This window comes from Microtus oregoni, unplaced genomic scaffold (assembly GCF_018167655.1).
Source record: "Microtus oregoni isolate MIOR12 unplaced genomic scaffold, Mior012 000005F_ref0000423, whole genome shotgun sequence".
NCBI classification, from domain to species: Eukaryota; Metazoa; Chordata; class Mammalia; order Rodentia; family Cricetidae; genus Microtus; species Microtus oregoni.
In genome coordinates, this window is record NW_024543064.1 from 49,974,301 (window position 1) to 49,988,622 (window position 14,322).

The 14,322-nt window shown below is 40.7% G+C and overlaps 1 protein-coding gene across 7 annotated transcripts in view; it reads right to left on the reverse strand.

Annotated features, from left to right (window-relative positions):
* The window catches only part of Patj (PATJ crumbs cell polarity complex component), a 307,480-nt gene that overhangs the window by 116,545 nt on the left and 176,613 nt on the right, over positions 1 to 14,322 (reverse strand). For all 7 annotated transcript variants that reach the window (XM_041651469.1, XM_041651475.1, XM_041651470.1 and 4 more), the window contains one exon: positions 102 to 193. In XM_041651469.1, coding sequence (XP_041507403.1) covers positions 102 to 193 — 92 coding nt within the window. The remainder of the gene's footprint in view (positions 1 to 101; positions 194 to 14,322) is intronic.

Sequence of the window (14,322 nt, forward strand, 5' to 3'; positions counted from 1 at the left end):
AGTGTGGAATACAGTGACTTTGTTAGACAAAACAAAAATAAAACAGTCTTTTGCCAATAATGGTCTCTGCAGAAGAGACTGTATATTTAGGAAAAACTTACCTAATAAAAACCAGTTTGACCCTGGTTGGGGCAGTTTTAATAATGGCAGATGCATTTTGATGACTTCTTCCATAAAGGATCTGATTGTTTATCTGTTTGGGAAAAAAATAAAATATACTTGTAAAAATACAACCCATATATTTTACACAATGAATAAATTATATATTATATATAATATATATTATAAAGTACATGCTTGGGATTAAACAATAAAGTCTTCACTTTTAATCATGTGTATAGGATTCATTAATAGTAACAATCTCAATATTCTTCATACCACACATTACCAATGTAATTTTAAGCTGTGAAAAGTCTCCTAAACTCTGCTGTGGCTACGGGGAATAAAGGACTCAACTCCTTGGCCCTGTGGCTAAACTTTATAAGAAAGGTAGTTGAGCTCATTGCAGATATGGCAGATATTTCATATTCTATGACTTTTCCAGATTCCTAAAGAATGTAGGAAACAGACCAAACTGTAGTATATACAGAGCTCTGGAGGGCCCATTTAACACTATGCTGCAACTGTGTTGTGGTTATTACATAGAATAAATCATTACCACAGGAGATATATATTATATGCCTGTTTTAAGTTGAGTTTTAGGTCAACATTACAAAGTACATCTTACTGATAACCAATGAGTCATCTGTTCCTGTCTAAGGTGTACTGGAATTATAATTTGACTAAAGTCACCTAAATATGATAGAACAGTAGATCTAAACTGTTTTTATTTCGGGTCCTCCCACTGATATGTTATATAATAACTACAATTATTCCCTCTATCATCTAATTCTATTCTCCCCATCTGTTTGGTAAGGAACTAGTGACTTGTAATGTTATGTTATCCCTATGTAGCCTTGATAACTTCTACAGTCTTAGGGATGGTACAGTACACTTAATTATATGCAAGGGGACTGTAGTCTTTCCAAATCGGTGCTTAATCCATCTGCTCTTGATGTCTCTGTAAGGCTGAATCTGAAGACACAATTGACATCTCTTTGAAAACATTGTTTCATCACAGTGGTTACATCCAGAAAGCAAAAGGGAAACAAACATTTCAAATAGTCATGGAAATACTTCTAACTGTGTTAAAGGGAGCCAGTCCATCCCCATGCCTAGGGAGGTACAGCCCCTGGCTATCAGGCAGCTTTTATTCTGTCAGGTTTTATTCTTGGCTGAGATCATTAGTCTCAGAGAAGTGCACTGACTCCCACACACCTAGTTATCTTTGACGCGCTTTCCTATGCTCTAAAGTGGTCCTGAGAACTGTAAGAAGAAAGCTGTCACAGATCATGGAATCTCTTGATACCTGAAGGAATGTTCCCTTCATATATTCAGACACTCATCTTTTTTGCTGTTAAACTTTAATATTCATACATTTAATAAGGTGGTTATACCCCAGATTTCCAATACTAATACAAATGTACAAATACTTTCATGCTTTCACTTTTCATACAGACATGCGCGTGCATGTGCGCGAACACACACACACACACACACACACACACACACACACACACACACACACACTGTGGGGGAGCACAGACAGAAAGACACACTGTTTCCTTTCTTTGTCCTTCTGCTTTCCTGTGTTTCCATCCTGGTGCTAGAGAGTAAACTCAGGCCCTTTCACACACTAAATATGGACTGCAAGGCAAACAGCTGCACATCCAACCTAAACAACATCTTCTCCAACTTAGTCACCAGCCAAAGGTTCTAAGAGTCACGAGAAGAGCTCTGACAGATCAATGCCATGGCTGCCATTGCTGCTGCTTCCTGCAGTACCAGCAACTGTGGCCTTGAGTGTGGGGGCAGTTGCCTCTTGGCAAAGCTTAGGAAGGGTTACACAGTGGAAAACTGGGAACTGAGCAAGCAACTCAAGACACAGGGAGAACTTTACTAAAGTAAATCTAAAGGAAAACTAAGATCTCTAGACAAAAACCAAAACAACTAAAAGGCTACAGTAAATTCTTCTTTCTGGCTTTAAAAATGATATAACCAGGGACCAGTGAGATGGCTTAGTGAGTAAAGACACTTGCCATGTCTGAGGATCTGAGTTTGATACTGGGACCCAACATACACTCACTCACAAGCTGTTCTCTAACCTCTGTACACATAGGTACTCACACACACACACTCTCTCTCTCAACTGCACAAGTCTGTATGTAAATTAGAGCACTAATCAATGGGATTGGTATCATCACAAGATGACACATGATTCAGTGTGGTAGTTCATTCCTGTAATCCCAGCACTGACAAAACTAAGGCAGGAGGACTGTGAGTTTGAAGTCAGCCTGGGCTATACCAGGAGGCTCTGCTCAATATAGGGAGTGAGAAGGAACATTGTCAAACTCTTTTTATGAGGCTACAATTACCCTGATACCCAAACCACATAAAGACATTACTAAGAGAGAATTACAGACCAATCTCATTCATGAACATTGATGCAAAAATACTCAAATAAAATACTGGCAAATTGAATTCAAGAACACATCGGAACCATCATCCACCATGATCAAGTCAGCTTCATCCCAGAGATGCAGGGATGGTTCAACATTTGAAAATCTGTCAACCTAATCCACCATATAAACAAACTGAAAAAATAAAAACCACATGATCATCTCATTAGATGCTGAAAAGGCCTTCAACAAAATACAACATTCCTTCATGATAAAGGTCTTGGAAAGAGCAGGGATACAAGGAACCTCATAGAAAAAAAAGTGAGAAGTACACTTGAGTGCATTGGCATAGGGAACCACTTCCTAAATATAACCCCAGCAGCACAGACACTGAGAGAAACAGTTAATAAATTGGACCTCCTGAAACTAGAAAGCTTCTGTAAAGCAAAGGACATGGTCAACAAATGACAGCCTGCAGAATGGGAAAAGATCTTCACCAACCCCACATCAGATAGGAGTCTGATCTCCAAAATATACAAAGAACTCAAGAAATTGGTCATCAAAAGAACAAATAATCCAATAAAAAAAAAGGAGTACAGACCTAAACAGAGAACTCTCAACAGAGGAATCTAAAATGGCTGAAAAACACTTAAGGAAATGCTCAACATCCTTAGTCATCAGAAAAATGAAAATCAAAACAACTCTGAGATTCCATTTTACACCTGTAAGAATGGCCAAGATCCAAAACACTGATGACAACTTCTGCTGGAGAGGTTGTGGAGAAAAGGGAACACCCCTGAATTACTGGTGGGAGTGCAAACTGGTACAGCCCCTTTGTATATTATGTGGTGATTTCTCAGAAAATTAGGAAACAACCTTCCTCAAGACCCAGCAATACCACTTTGGGTATATATCCAAAGGATGCTCAACCATGCCACAAGGACATGTTCATAGCAGTATTGTTTGTCATATCCAGAACCTGGAAACAACCTAAATGTCCCTCGACTGAAGAATGGATAAGAAAAATGTGGTACATTTACACAATAGAGTACTACACAGCAGAAAAAAATGACAGCCTGAATTTGGCAGGCAAACAGATGGAGCTAGAAAACATCATTTGAGTGAGGTAACTCAGACCCAGAAAGACAATTATCACATGTACTCACTCATAGGTGGTTTTTAAACATAAAGCAAAGAAAACCAGCCTACAAACCACAATCCCAGAGAACCTAGACAACAATAAAGACCTTAAGGGAAACATACATGGATCTAATCTACATGGGAAGTAGAAAAAGACAAGATCTCTTGAGTAAATTGGGAGCATGGGGACCTTGGGAGAGGGTTAAAAGGGAGGCGAGAAGCAGAGAGGGGAGCAGAGAAAAATGTAGAGCTCAATAAAAATCAATAAAAAGAGAGAGAAGGGAGAGAAAGGAAGGAGTGAACTATGAGGTATGTGTGTGTGTGTGTGAGAGAGAGACCTCTCTGGCATTTGTTATAGCTGCCCAAAGTGACAATGGAAATTGCTTGAACTAATTTCTGCTCTTTGAAATGCAAAACTCCAGTGGTGCAGTTTCTTGTCATTCTATGTATCTACGTTAACTTTAACTCTCTTTGCTGTCTCAGAGTCTGATACCCAGGTCTTTGCCTTGACACACGCAAAGAAGAAAAAGGAAACAGACTTTCTGTCCACAGGAAATTTCTATGAGATACTTACTATTATTATTTTGGTGTTGGGGATTGAACCTAGGACCTCACACATGCCAAAACGGTGCTCTTCCATCTAGCCATATCCCCAACCTAATCTTTCTCTATGACTATGTCCTTGTCTGTCTGCCTACCCCCCCCCCCCATTTAACCATTTATTTAGAGACAAGGTCTCATCATGTAGCCTAGGCTGGCTTTGAACTTGTCATGTGATCCAGGCTGACTTTGACAGTGTGATGCTCCTGCCTCAACCTTCTGAGGTTGAAGGCTGTGATTAAAGGTGTTCAACATGTCTGGTGCCTTCTATGTGCCCGACCAGCCATTCTCGCTTTCTGAATTGCTTTTGGGTTCCTCTTCTTATCATTGACAATGAGGGACTTCTGTGACTCTCTAGATATTATTTCTGTCTTAGCTCTTGACCCCTGGCAATAACAGATATATTTGGGTGAGTTAATTTTCTCCCAGGCTCTGAAATTCAAATCCCATTCATGAACAAACTAAAGCAACTCTGGGTTCCAAGGCCCCAGACAAGAGCCACGCCTGCGTTTCCAAGGCTGGGGGCAGTACTGCAGGTTTCCACGCACATGATTTCCCCTCAGGGTCGCCCTCTGCCTCTCGGGGGAGAAAGAACAAAACCTTAATGTGAGGACAATCCTGTGTAGAGTGGGATAATTAGTTCAGTATTGGTAGTCTGCAGCAGAAGCAGAATTACGGTTAATCCAGTGAAGAATAAGCCAAAGTAAATGGATGTAAATCCTCTCAAACACTGCATAGACTTTCGCTTTAAACGTCTTTAATGAGATTGGTTTTAATCAAATTAACTATGCAAAAATATTAAAGAGAAAAGTTTTCAACTACTCCTAATTTCACACAGTTCGTCTGAACAGGAGTATAAATTTATGCTGAAAAGCAGCTCAATTAATCTACTCAATGTATCAAATTGGGAGTAAAAGTTAATTAAGCTAGGGTTGAAAATATTAATTAGACAAAATTAGAATTTAGTTCAAGTAACAGATTTGCCCAAGGTTTGAACATCATGTCATAATTCATTACACTCAACCATCTCCCACCCATGTTTTCTTTTCTAAAGCAAAATGATGTATTATACAAGCCGATAAACTATCATTAGGGAGCGGAACTGAAACTTCACTGTGAGTGGCTAACAACGAAGTCAGAGTCCTTCCCCCATCTTCACTCTGAAACACCTTCTGAACATATTGTAAGACACTAGAATCTATACATTAACTTTAAAACAACCATTACTGAAGATAAATCACACAGAAAAATCAACACATTATATTTATAACCATCAGCCTTTTAAAATTTTTGGTACTGAACATCAGACCCAGTACCTGGACTATACCAGCCTTTAACCATGGCAGGAGATTTTAAACTTCAAAACTTTATTTTGAGTCAGGGTCCAAACAAATCGCCTTAGATTCAGGCTCATACCACCTTACCCAGCTGCCAATTAACTCTGGATCAAATAATTCCATTTCAATGGATTTAGCCTAAACAAGTTAAAACTTAGGCATTAAAATGTCATTCACCCTAACTATACTTTAAGAAAGAGCAGGAAAACTGCAGGTTTATCCATCTGTCATCATGGCAACAATGGGAAACAATCGCCCTAAAAAGACCTGGTAAAGGTGACGTCTATCTAGGTGTATGGTTATAAGAAGATAGCAGTACTGAGAGGAAAATGTAGCAGACAAGCAGTTTGAAAATAAAAGTTTCTTTGTGGGTCTAAGGAACTAAACCCAATAGTGGGCTCTGTGGTGACAGGTTTGGGTATCAGTATTTTAACGTGTTTATCATATGTCATTTGTTCTATGTGTGTATGCACATATGGTTTGGGTATCAGTATTTTAACATGTTTATCACATTTTATTTGTTCTGTGTGTACATGCACATATGTATGCATGTCTGTCATAACATGAGCATGGAGGCATTAATGCAGTCCTCTCTTTCCACCACGGGCTCTGGGGACCCAGTTCCGGTGTGTGTCTGTGATCACAGCATAGGGGGGCTGATCCAGGTTTGTGGGCTGGAAGTTAACTTGGGCTACACTGTGAACTCTGTCTGCAAACACAGCTTTGTAATAATAAAAAAATACTTCAAAAAATCTCTTTTATTTCTTCCTTAAAAAATAAAAATAAAATAAGAAGAAAGGGAAAGAAGATGGAGGTGTCCTATTTCCTTCACGCAATCGACGGGGATAAATAAATGGTGCAATCTACCTCGTAACAAGAACTGCTACGAATATTGCAGGAAAAAAAAATGATGGTTTCTGGGAATTTAAGATACTTCAACATAACAATTGAGGGTATGTGTCTTTTGTGTGTGTGTCTGTGTGTGTACATGCTCATATGCACCTGTGCAGGTGAGTACACGTGGAGGCAGAGGCCAGCCTGGGCTGTCTGTCCTTGAGGGATCATCTACCCTGTGTTTAATGACTTTATTTGTGGTGTGTGTGTGTGTGTGTGTGTGTGTGTGCGAGAGAGAGAGAGAGAGAGAGGAAGAAAGAGAGAGAGAGAGAGAGAGAGAGAGAGAGAAGAGAGAGAGAGAGAGAGAGAGAGAGAGAGAGAGAGAGAGAGAGCGCTCCAATGCCACAGGGGCCAGAACCAGCTCCTTGGAGCTGGAGTTACAGGCAGTTGTGAGCTGCATAATGCGGCTGCTGGGAAACCAAACCCTTGTCCCCCAGAAGAGGAAGCACTCGCTCTTGCCTCCCCTCCAGCTCCACACTGTACTTTTAGAGACAGGTTTCTCAATGGTACCTGGCCTCTCTCGGTAGGCTAGGCTGTTTCGCCAGCAAGCCCAGGGATGATCTGTCTTCTGTCTTCACCTTCTTAGCACTGATGCAACAAGGGCTTGCCACCCAATTGACTTTTTACATGTTGTTGGGGACCAAACTCAGGTCCCCATGCTTGTGTGGCAAGCATTCTACCATCTGAGCTATCTCTCCACACCAGGCATAATTCTTAATAATATTCTTAGTTGCTGTGGGACAATGGTGTGTAGCCTGTCAATTGTATTTTAATAAAAAACTGATTGGTCAGTAGCCAGGCAGGTAGTATAGGCGGGACAACCAGACAGGGAAATGAGAACAGGAGAATTCTGGGAAGAGGAAAGCTTGGTCTGCAGTCCTGACCTGGCCACAGAGCAAGCAAGATGTGACTGCCTCACCGAAAAGGTACCAAGCCACGTGGCTAACATAGACAAGAATAATGGGCTAATATAAGTTATGAGTTAATAAGAAGCCTGAGCTAATGGGCCAATCAATTTATAGTTAATGTAGACCTATGTGTGATTTCTTTGGGACTTAACAACTGTAGGAACCAGGCAGGACAGAAAACTTGGTCAACACTTAAGTCAGATAAGCAAATAGGACTCAGGTTACTAGTGACCTGAAATTCCTTTACCAACAATATGAAGCTGGGTATAGTGGCATAGGTAGTTGGATCTCTGTGAGTTCATGGCTAGCCTGATATATACAGCAAGCTACAGGCTTGCCAGAGCTACATAGTAACCCCCTGTCTCAAAATAAATAAAACCCAATCAGCCAAACAAAGAGAATATCAAGATAAAATGCCTATAGTGGTAATGTTTAGCCTAAGGTTTCTTTCTTTCTCACACAAAAGAGGCCATGATTAGAAATCTATCTCAATTCTTAGTTATATTTTCCTCATATTCAAAATATTTCATAAGTCCCTTTACTGACCTACTCAAAAAACTCAGTCTCCAAGATTCTCTTCTCCCCTCCCCTCCCCTCCCCTCCCCTCTCCTCTCCTCTTCTCTCCTCTCCCCTCTCCTTTTAAAAGTGTTCAAATTTTACTTGTATTGTACATATGGTATGCCTGTGTGCGAGCACCCTCACAGGTGCCTACATGGATCACATGTGGAGGGCCACTTGCAGGAGCAGAGTCTCTCTTTCCACTGTGGATTCTGGAGACTCAACTAAGGTCATAGGCATTCATGGCAAGCACTTTTACCCACTGAGGCATCTCACTGGTCCCAGTTTCTAGTTGCAACAATTGTCAGCTTGCTTAAAAAAACTGTCCCGCAGAGGCACGATGGCATCCTTTGCACCTAAGAATGTTTAGCACATACCTCATATAGTCTAGCACTGCCCTTCAGCATGGGCCCGAGACAGGAGGAAGGCCTGTGTTAGTATAATGAGGACTCAGAGATTCACAAGCTCAATGATTATAAGAGTTTAAGGTATGAAGTGATGCTGACAGAATGCAGGCTCAAATCTCCAGGTCCCCAAACCCCAAGTAGGTCTGGGGTCACTGCAGCATGTCACAGAATACTCAGTAGGTGTCAGGGAACTCCTTTGCTTCTCTTAATCCTTAATGTAAGCAATCACTCATATCCTATTCCAGCCAATTCCCAACCCACGCAAAAAATGTACCCACCTCCCAATTCTCAGCGAGGCCAAGGACTAACTCATGCTCCTGTAAGCAATGCTAGTCACCAAAAATAAAAAAATACAAGAAAGTAAAAGGGGGACTGATAGGGAAAGAGTGGAAATCAGGTGGAGGGGAGAAGAGAGGGTAATGGGGCAAATACAATCAAAATATGTTACATACATGCATGAATATTTCATAACTTTCATAACATAATAAAGTTAGTATATCATTTAGGATATGCTAATTAATCTTTAAGAAACCCTCTCCTCATCAGTTTTGCTTTCTAAGGTTTCAGATCAAATGTGGTCTGAAGGTGTTTAATGAAAAACTCTAGAAATCCTTCATACTTTAAAAAAGATTTTTTTGGAACTGGGAGTAGTGGCACATGGCTTTAATCCCAGCACTCAGGAGGCAGAGGCAGGTGGATCTCTGAGTTCCAGTCCAGCCTGGTTTACAGAGCAAGTTCCAAGATAGCCAGGGCTACACAGAGAAACATGTCTTGAAAAACAAAAACAAATAAAAGAATGTTTTTGAAACCTGAATATGTACATGGGTTGATCTGTCATTTTAACACAGACCCTGTCTTTGTTGACCCTGCCCCTCCCCTACAGGCTGGCATCATCCTCTCCAGAGTCCCCTTTCCATTTTCATGTCTCATAGTTCACAGCTTGGGTTCTGCACAGAGAACGGAATCAGCCTTTGTCCAGGGGTCAACACTGCACGCCTGATACTGGCTACTCAGCTATCAGATCAAACATGCTCAGGCAGACACGTTTACTTAAGAAATGCCACAAATATTCTGGTGACTCAGACATCCGAAAGAGGAAAACGCAGTAATACACTTGAACAGAAAACTCATTTGTAAAACTTTATTACAGTACTTTTGCCTCATTGTTATACTGTACGAGTTACTGTTAATACTGCACTATGCCTAATTTATAAAGCCAACTTTGTCATTAGTCTATATGTATGGGGAAAATGTAATATAAACTGGGTACTAGGGTTTATGCCTGCAATCCTAGGTCATGATTCAGGACAACTAACCTGAGTTCGAAGCCATCCTGAGCTACTTAGTGAGCTCTAGATAAGCCTGGTCTAAAGAGGGAGAACTTGTCTAAAAATCAAATGAAAACAAAATTAAACAAAACAATAATGATGATGGTAATGAGTCTTATTATGAAAGGCCAGTACTACCCATGGTTTCAGGAATCTATGAGGGGGTCTTGCAATGTATCACCTTTTGGGCAGGGGTGTTATACAGCACAATTAGTGAAGTAAAAATTCCTATTATGCAAATGCAAACAGACTGTATATGTGGTCAACAGAACACCCCCCAGAATACCCTCAGTGTATATTTTCCCAGGCTGCACCTCAGTATAGCCTCAAGATAGTAAAGGAGGACCACGCTGAATAAAGGGGGGCTGAAAGATTGTAGTACAATCATTACCTGTCGTGTTACACACCAAGAAGAGCCACAGAAACCTGAGGCAAGGAAGCCATTACTTCCAATTGGCATGTTCCTTTCCCTATGCCTGATTCCTGTGTTTCAATTTTCCTTAATGATCTGTTTCTTCCGTTCTTGACATTTCATTTCGCCACTAATGTGACTAGATTTAGAATCACCTAGGAGACACATCTGAGAGAATAGTTCCAGACAGCTGTGATTTAGGAGGACAGATACAATCTGCATGTGTGTGGCACCATCCCACATGGGGGAAAAAAAGGGAAAAGATGCAAAGATAATCGGAATACTAGCAGTCATCGGTCTGCTTCCTGATTGTGGAAGCACGTGACCAGCCCCCTCATGTTCCTGTCTCACATCCCTGCTATGATGGACTATATCCATTTGAACCATAAACCAAAATAATTCTTCCTTACTTAAGTTGTGGCTGATATTTTCCTTCCTTGAGTTGCATTGGTTAGGTATTTTGTCATAGCAATGAGGAAAATGTCCAATACACCTTCATTTTGCTTTGTTTTCTAAGGTCTTAAGATAATTTGGCTCACTGCAGAGACCTCAGAACTTCTGTGAGAACAACGAGGACCACAGCAATAAGACGTGAATGACTACTATTCCTTCCACAAAACAGTAAGAGTGGAGCTTTCAGGGATGAAAAGACAACGAGGTGCAACTAAATAATTCAAAACTCCTCCCCTAACAAGCTGTCGTCAGAAACAGAAATGGCAAAAATAGAGCTGAAGCCTTCACAGCTGGAAGCTCTGGCAGAAAACCAGGACACTCAGTGCAAACTAGGTTTTACACAATAGCTTCTATGCCTGAAAATAAAGCCCAAGTCTACAGTAGAAATGAGGGCAAGCTCTTCAATTATGAAGTTCAGAAGCTCCCAGGCTGTACATGAACAAGTTCAAAGGAGGACTGCCTTCCTTCTTTGGTTCTTAATAGAGGAGCATGATTTTATACATTCTTCTTTTAATGAACATAGACTTGCATTACATTTTAAGATGGATAATATCATATGGAATTGCAATGTGAGAATCTAAGGCAGGATAGAGAAACAAAGTTTAGGGACCACAGGAAGGCATAGGAGGCTTTCACTTGAGCCTGGTTGTCTTTTTACTAGTTAAGAGTCCAGAATTCTGACACAACTAACAATTCTGGTGGAAAGAGTGTCTATATAGACCAGATGTGATGGTACACACCTTTAATCCCAGCATCACTTTACTTTGGCATGTAGGAAGGTCGTATTCAGGACCTACTCACAATACTCATTTGTGTTAACTTTGATCGATCCATTTTTAAATAGTTTTCGGGTATTAAATACAGCTGTCTGTTTGTTGAGATAGGGTCTCAGTTTCTAGTCCTGACTGACCTGCAGCTCACAGTGTAGACCAGGTTGGCCTTGAGATCACAGAGATCTGCCTACCTCTGCCTCCTGAATGCTGGGATTAAAGGCGTGCGCCACCACACCTGGCCAAATACAGCTTTAATATGCATTATATTCATATCTAAACCATTCATGTCAAAGCCATTTGAAGTCACTGCCACAGTAAAAGAAAAACCAAAAACCTAGTCAATCAACTCTGCATGAGTAGATATTAAGAACTATTCTGCCAAAAATTTATGGAGAAGCATAATTTTGTTTCAATTTTGAAATCCTATTCCTCAGACTGTTTTTATACCAGGAGATTTTATTATATGATGTATCTTAGGGCAAAGTTCTTTCATTAAAAATACTTGATAAATACACCCGGCTATGGTAGTGTGGATGACATGAGCTTCTGAGTATAAATTAAGAGATTTTATCCCACGGATGCACAAAATCTAGCGATTTACTTACTAGCTTCCATACCACAGTCCAAATCATATCTAAGCTTTCCAAAATGTTTCAAATCTAATTTGCTGGCAAGGAACAGCTGTAGGCCAATGCCGACACCAAGGAAGGCTGCATGATGCGGTGATCAACTGCACCTGGGCGGATCAACTCACTTTTGTGATTATAGTGGGTTTTTTTTTCTTTATGAAAACAGTATCATGACGAGATTTGAATTGACCCTGGTTTTATGCCTCTATCCCTGGAAGGTATGAGAGGTACTCACACCTCCTCTTTTCCACTGTACATGTACTGGACAGGACTCAGTTTAGGCTTCTGCAGGTTCCACAGCTCCACACAGCAGCCTAATCCATTCTGTTTTGAGCTGACACATCACTCAGACTCCCTGCACAGCACCACTGGCCCTGTCTTCTCACACGTGCATGGTAAGGAGGATTATAAATGAATCCTATATTCATACGGCAGCACTGTGGCCCAGAATTGCGCTGGGAAAGCCAGTGTTCTAGTGCAAGCCTCATTCTGTGTACATGGTAATTATATGGTAATGCTTTCTGAAATTAATTCAGTAACCTTCACATTAGAACTGAAAGGAAGGTTAAAGGAGCTGAGATTTAATCACATTGTCTTCTGGGAGCTTAACAGAAAATTCCTTTTACACATGAACTACGCCATCGCCCCACAGAACTCATGATTATTCTACTACTACGGTGCAATTGCACACTGCCAGGACTGCGGCAACCACAGGCCCCAAACCGGTCACACCAAGGCTCTGGGAGAAAAGCGGAGTTTCTGATTTAAAAGGAGACAGGATATGTTCTTGATAATTATTTTACTTCTTAACTGGACTTCAGAGTCTTAAGCAAATGGATCAACTGTAAATCTTAGAGGCAGTGAGCAAAGGCGTGACAGAACAGTCATGGCCGGGTAATGAAGGAACTATGAATCAGAAAGAGAACTATGAAAATACGCAAGCCACAAGACTGAACCCAATTCAGGGTTGAGGCTATAAAATAACCGTATTTTGGGTGAGAGTTTACAAATACCCATGGTTCGCTCCATTTCTTAAAACCCATTTGCACAATGCAGCGTTCCCAACCATCTAATGTTCTGCAATGTCCACGGTCATGCTAGATTTTAGCTTTTCTAGCTCACATCAGTAAATCAGTTTTCTATTCTCAGCCAGCAAACACATCCCAACTCCTCATCTGTTAAAGAAAAAGTACTGTGTTTTTCCTGAGCTATAAAAAGAAACCAGGGAATATTTTCCCATATCAATTTATTTTCGGTCATCCTTGACCTGAAGTCAAAACGGTTACAAGAGAAGATAGATCACAACTGCCTAAGAGCCGGGGGTTTGGTAAGGTGCTGCATGAAGTTACTAAGGAATAAGACACTGCTTGGACATGACTTCACAGACACTAATATCAATATAAACGAACTAAAAAGACAAAAATACATAAATACAGAAATGATAGTTTTTGATCCTATCAGTTAAAGTATGCCAGAGACTGTGGCAACACCTAGCTTAGCATATTTGTCACTAACTTCCCCAAAGGAAGGGTTGCCCCAAGGTTAATGTGGCCCAACCTCTGTACTGCTAGCTCTGTGAGAGCAGGACTCAGTTCATGCAATACCTGCGACAGGACAGCCCCATCTGAGGGTCTGATGTAAGTGATCTCAACTACAAACCAAAAGAGGCTATGAGCAAAGCAGTAATATTTAATAACAAGAACCATGATGAAGCAATAATGAGAAGTAACATGAGTAAATAGCTCTCTCAAAATGATTAAGGCAAAGGAAATTTTATTCAACTCAGGGAGAGGTCACAAAAATAAGTATATGTATTTTGGACTTATTTTTAGATATTTCAAGAAGATATTTGCTAAAAGATTTGAAAAAGCTGAGGCTGAAGAGAGATGGTAATTGACAATAAAATCTGTGTCCCAACATATTTTTATTTGTTGCCACTTGGCAGAAACTAGAGCATCTCTGGGGAGGGTAAAAGGAGCTGATACAGCCACACTGAATCTACTTGATCTCTGCATCTGTAACTGTAACTGATATAACAAAAAGACCAGATCCAGAAGGCTAGAGGAAGGAAAAGGAGAAATACAAGGTCAATGCTAGTATTCGTTTTTTTTGCCCCATGCCTGACGGAGGAAGTAGGATTAGCTAGCAGCTAACTCACTGCTAGGCTGCATCACGATAATGTTAGAAGACATGGATTTGGGCTCTCTCCTTAGTTTTGGCAGAGAAGTACTCCTTTTGTAGTTTTCTAGTTGATCAGTGTGTTAAATTCATCTTTGGTCCTAACATCTGGTTTCTGGCTCCCAATCCTGATTTCTGTTCTGATGAGCGATGGGATCAGGGTCTGGGCACACTTACAAGGGCTCTACCGCTGAGTTACACCTGCAC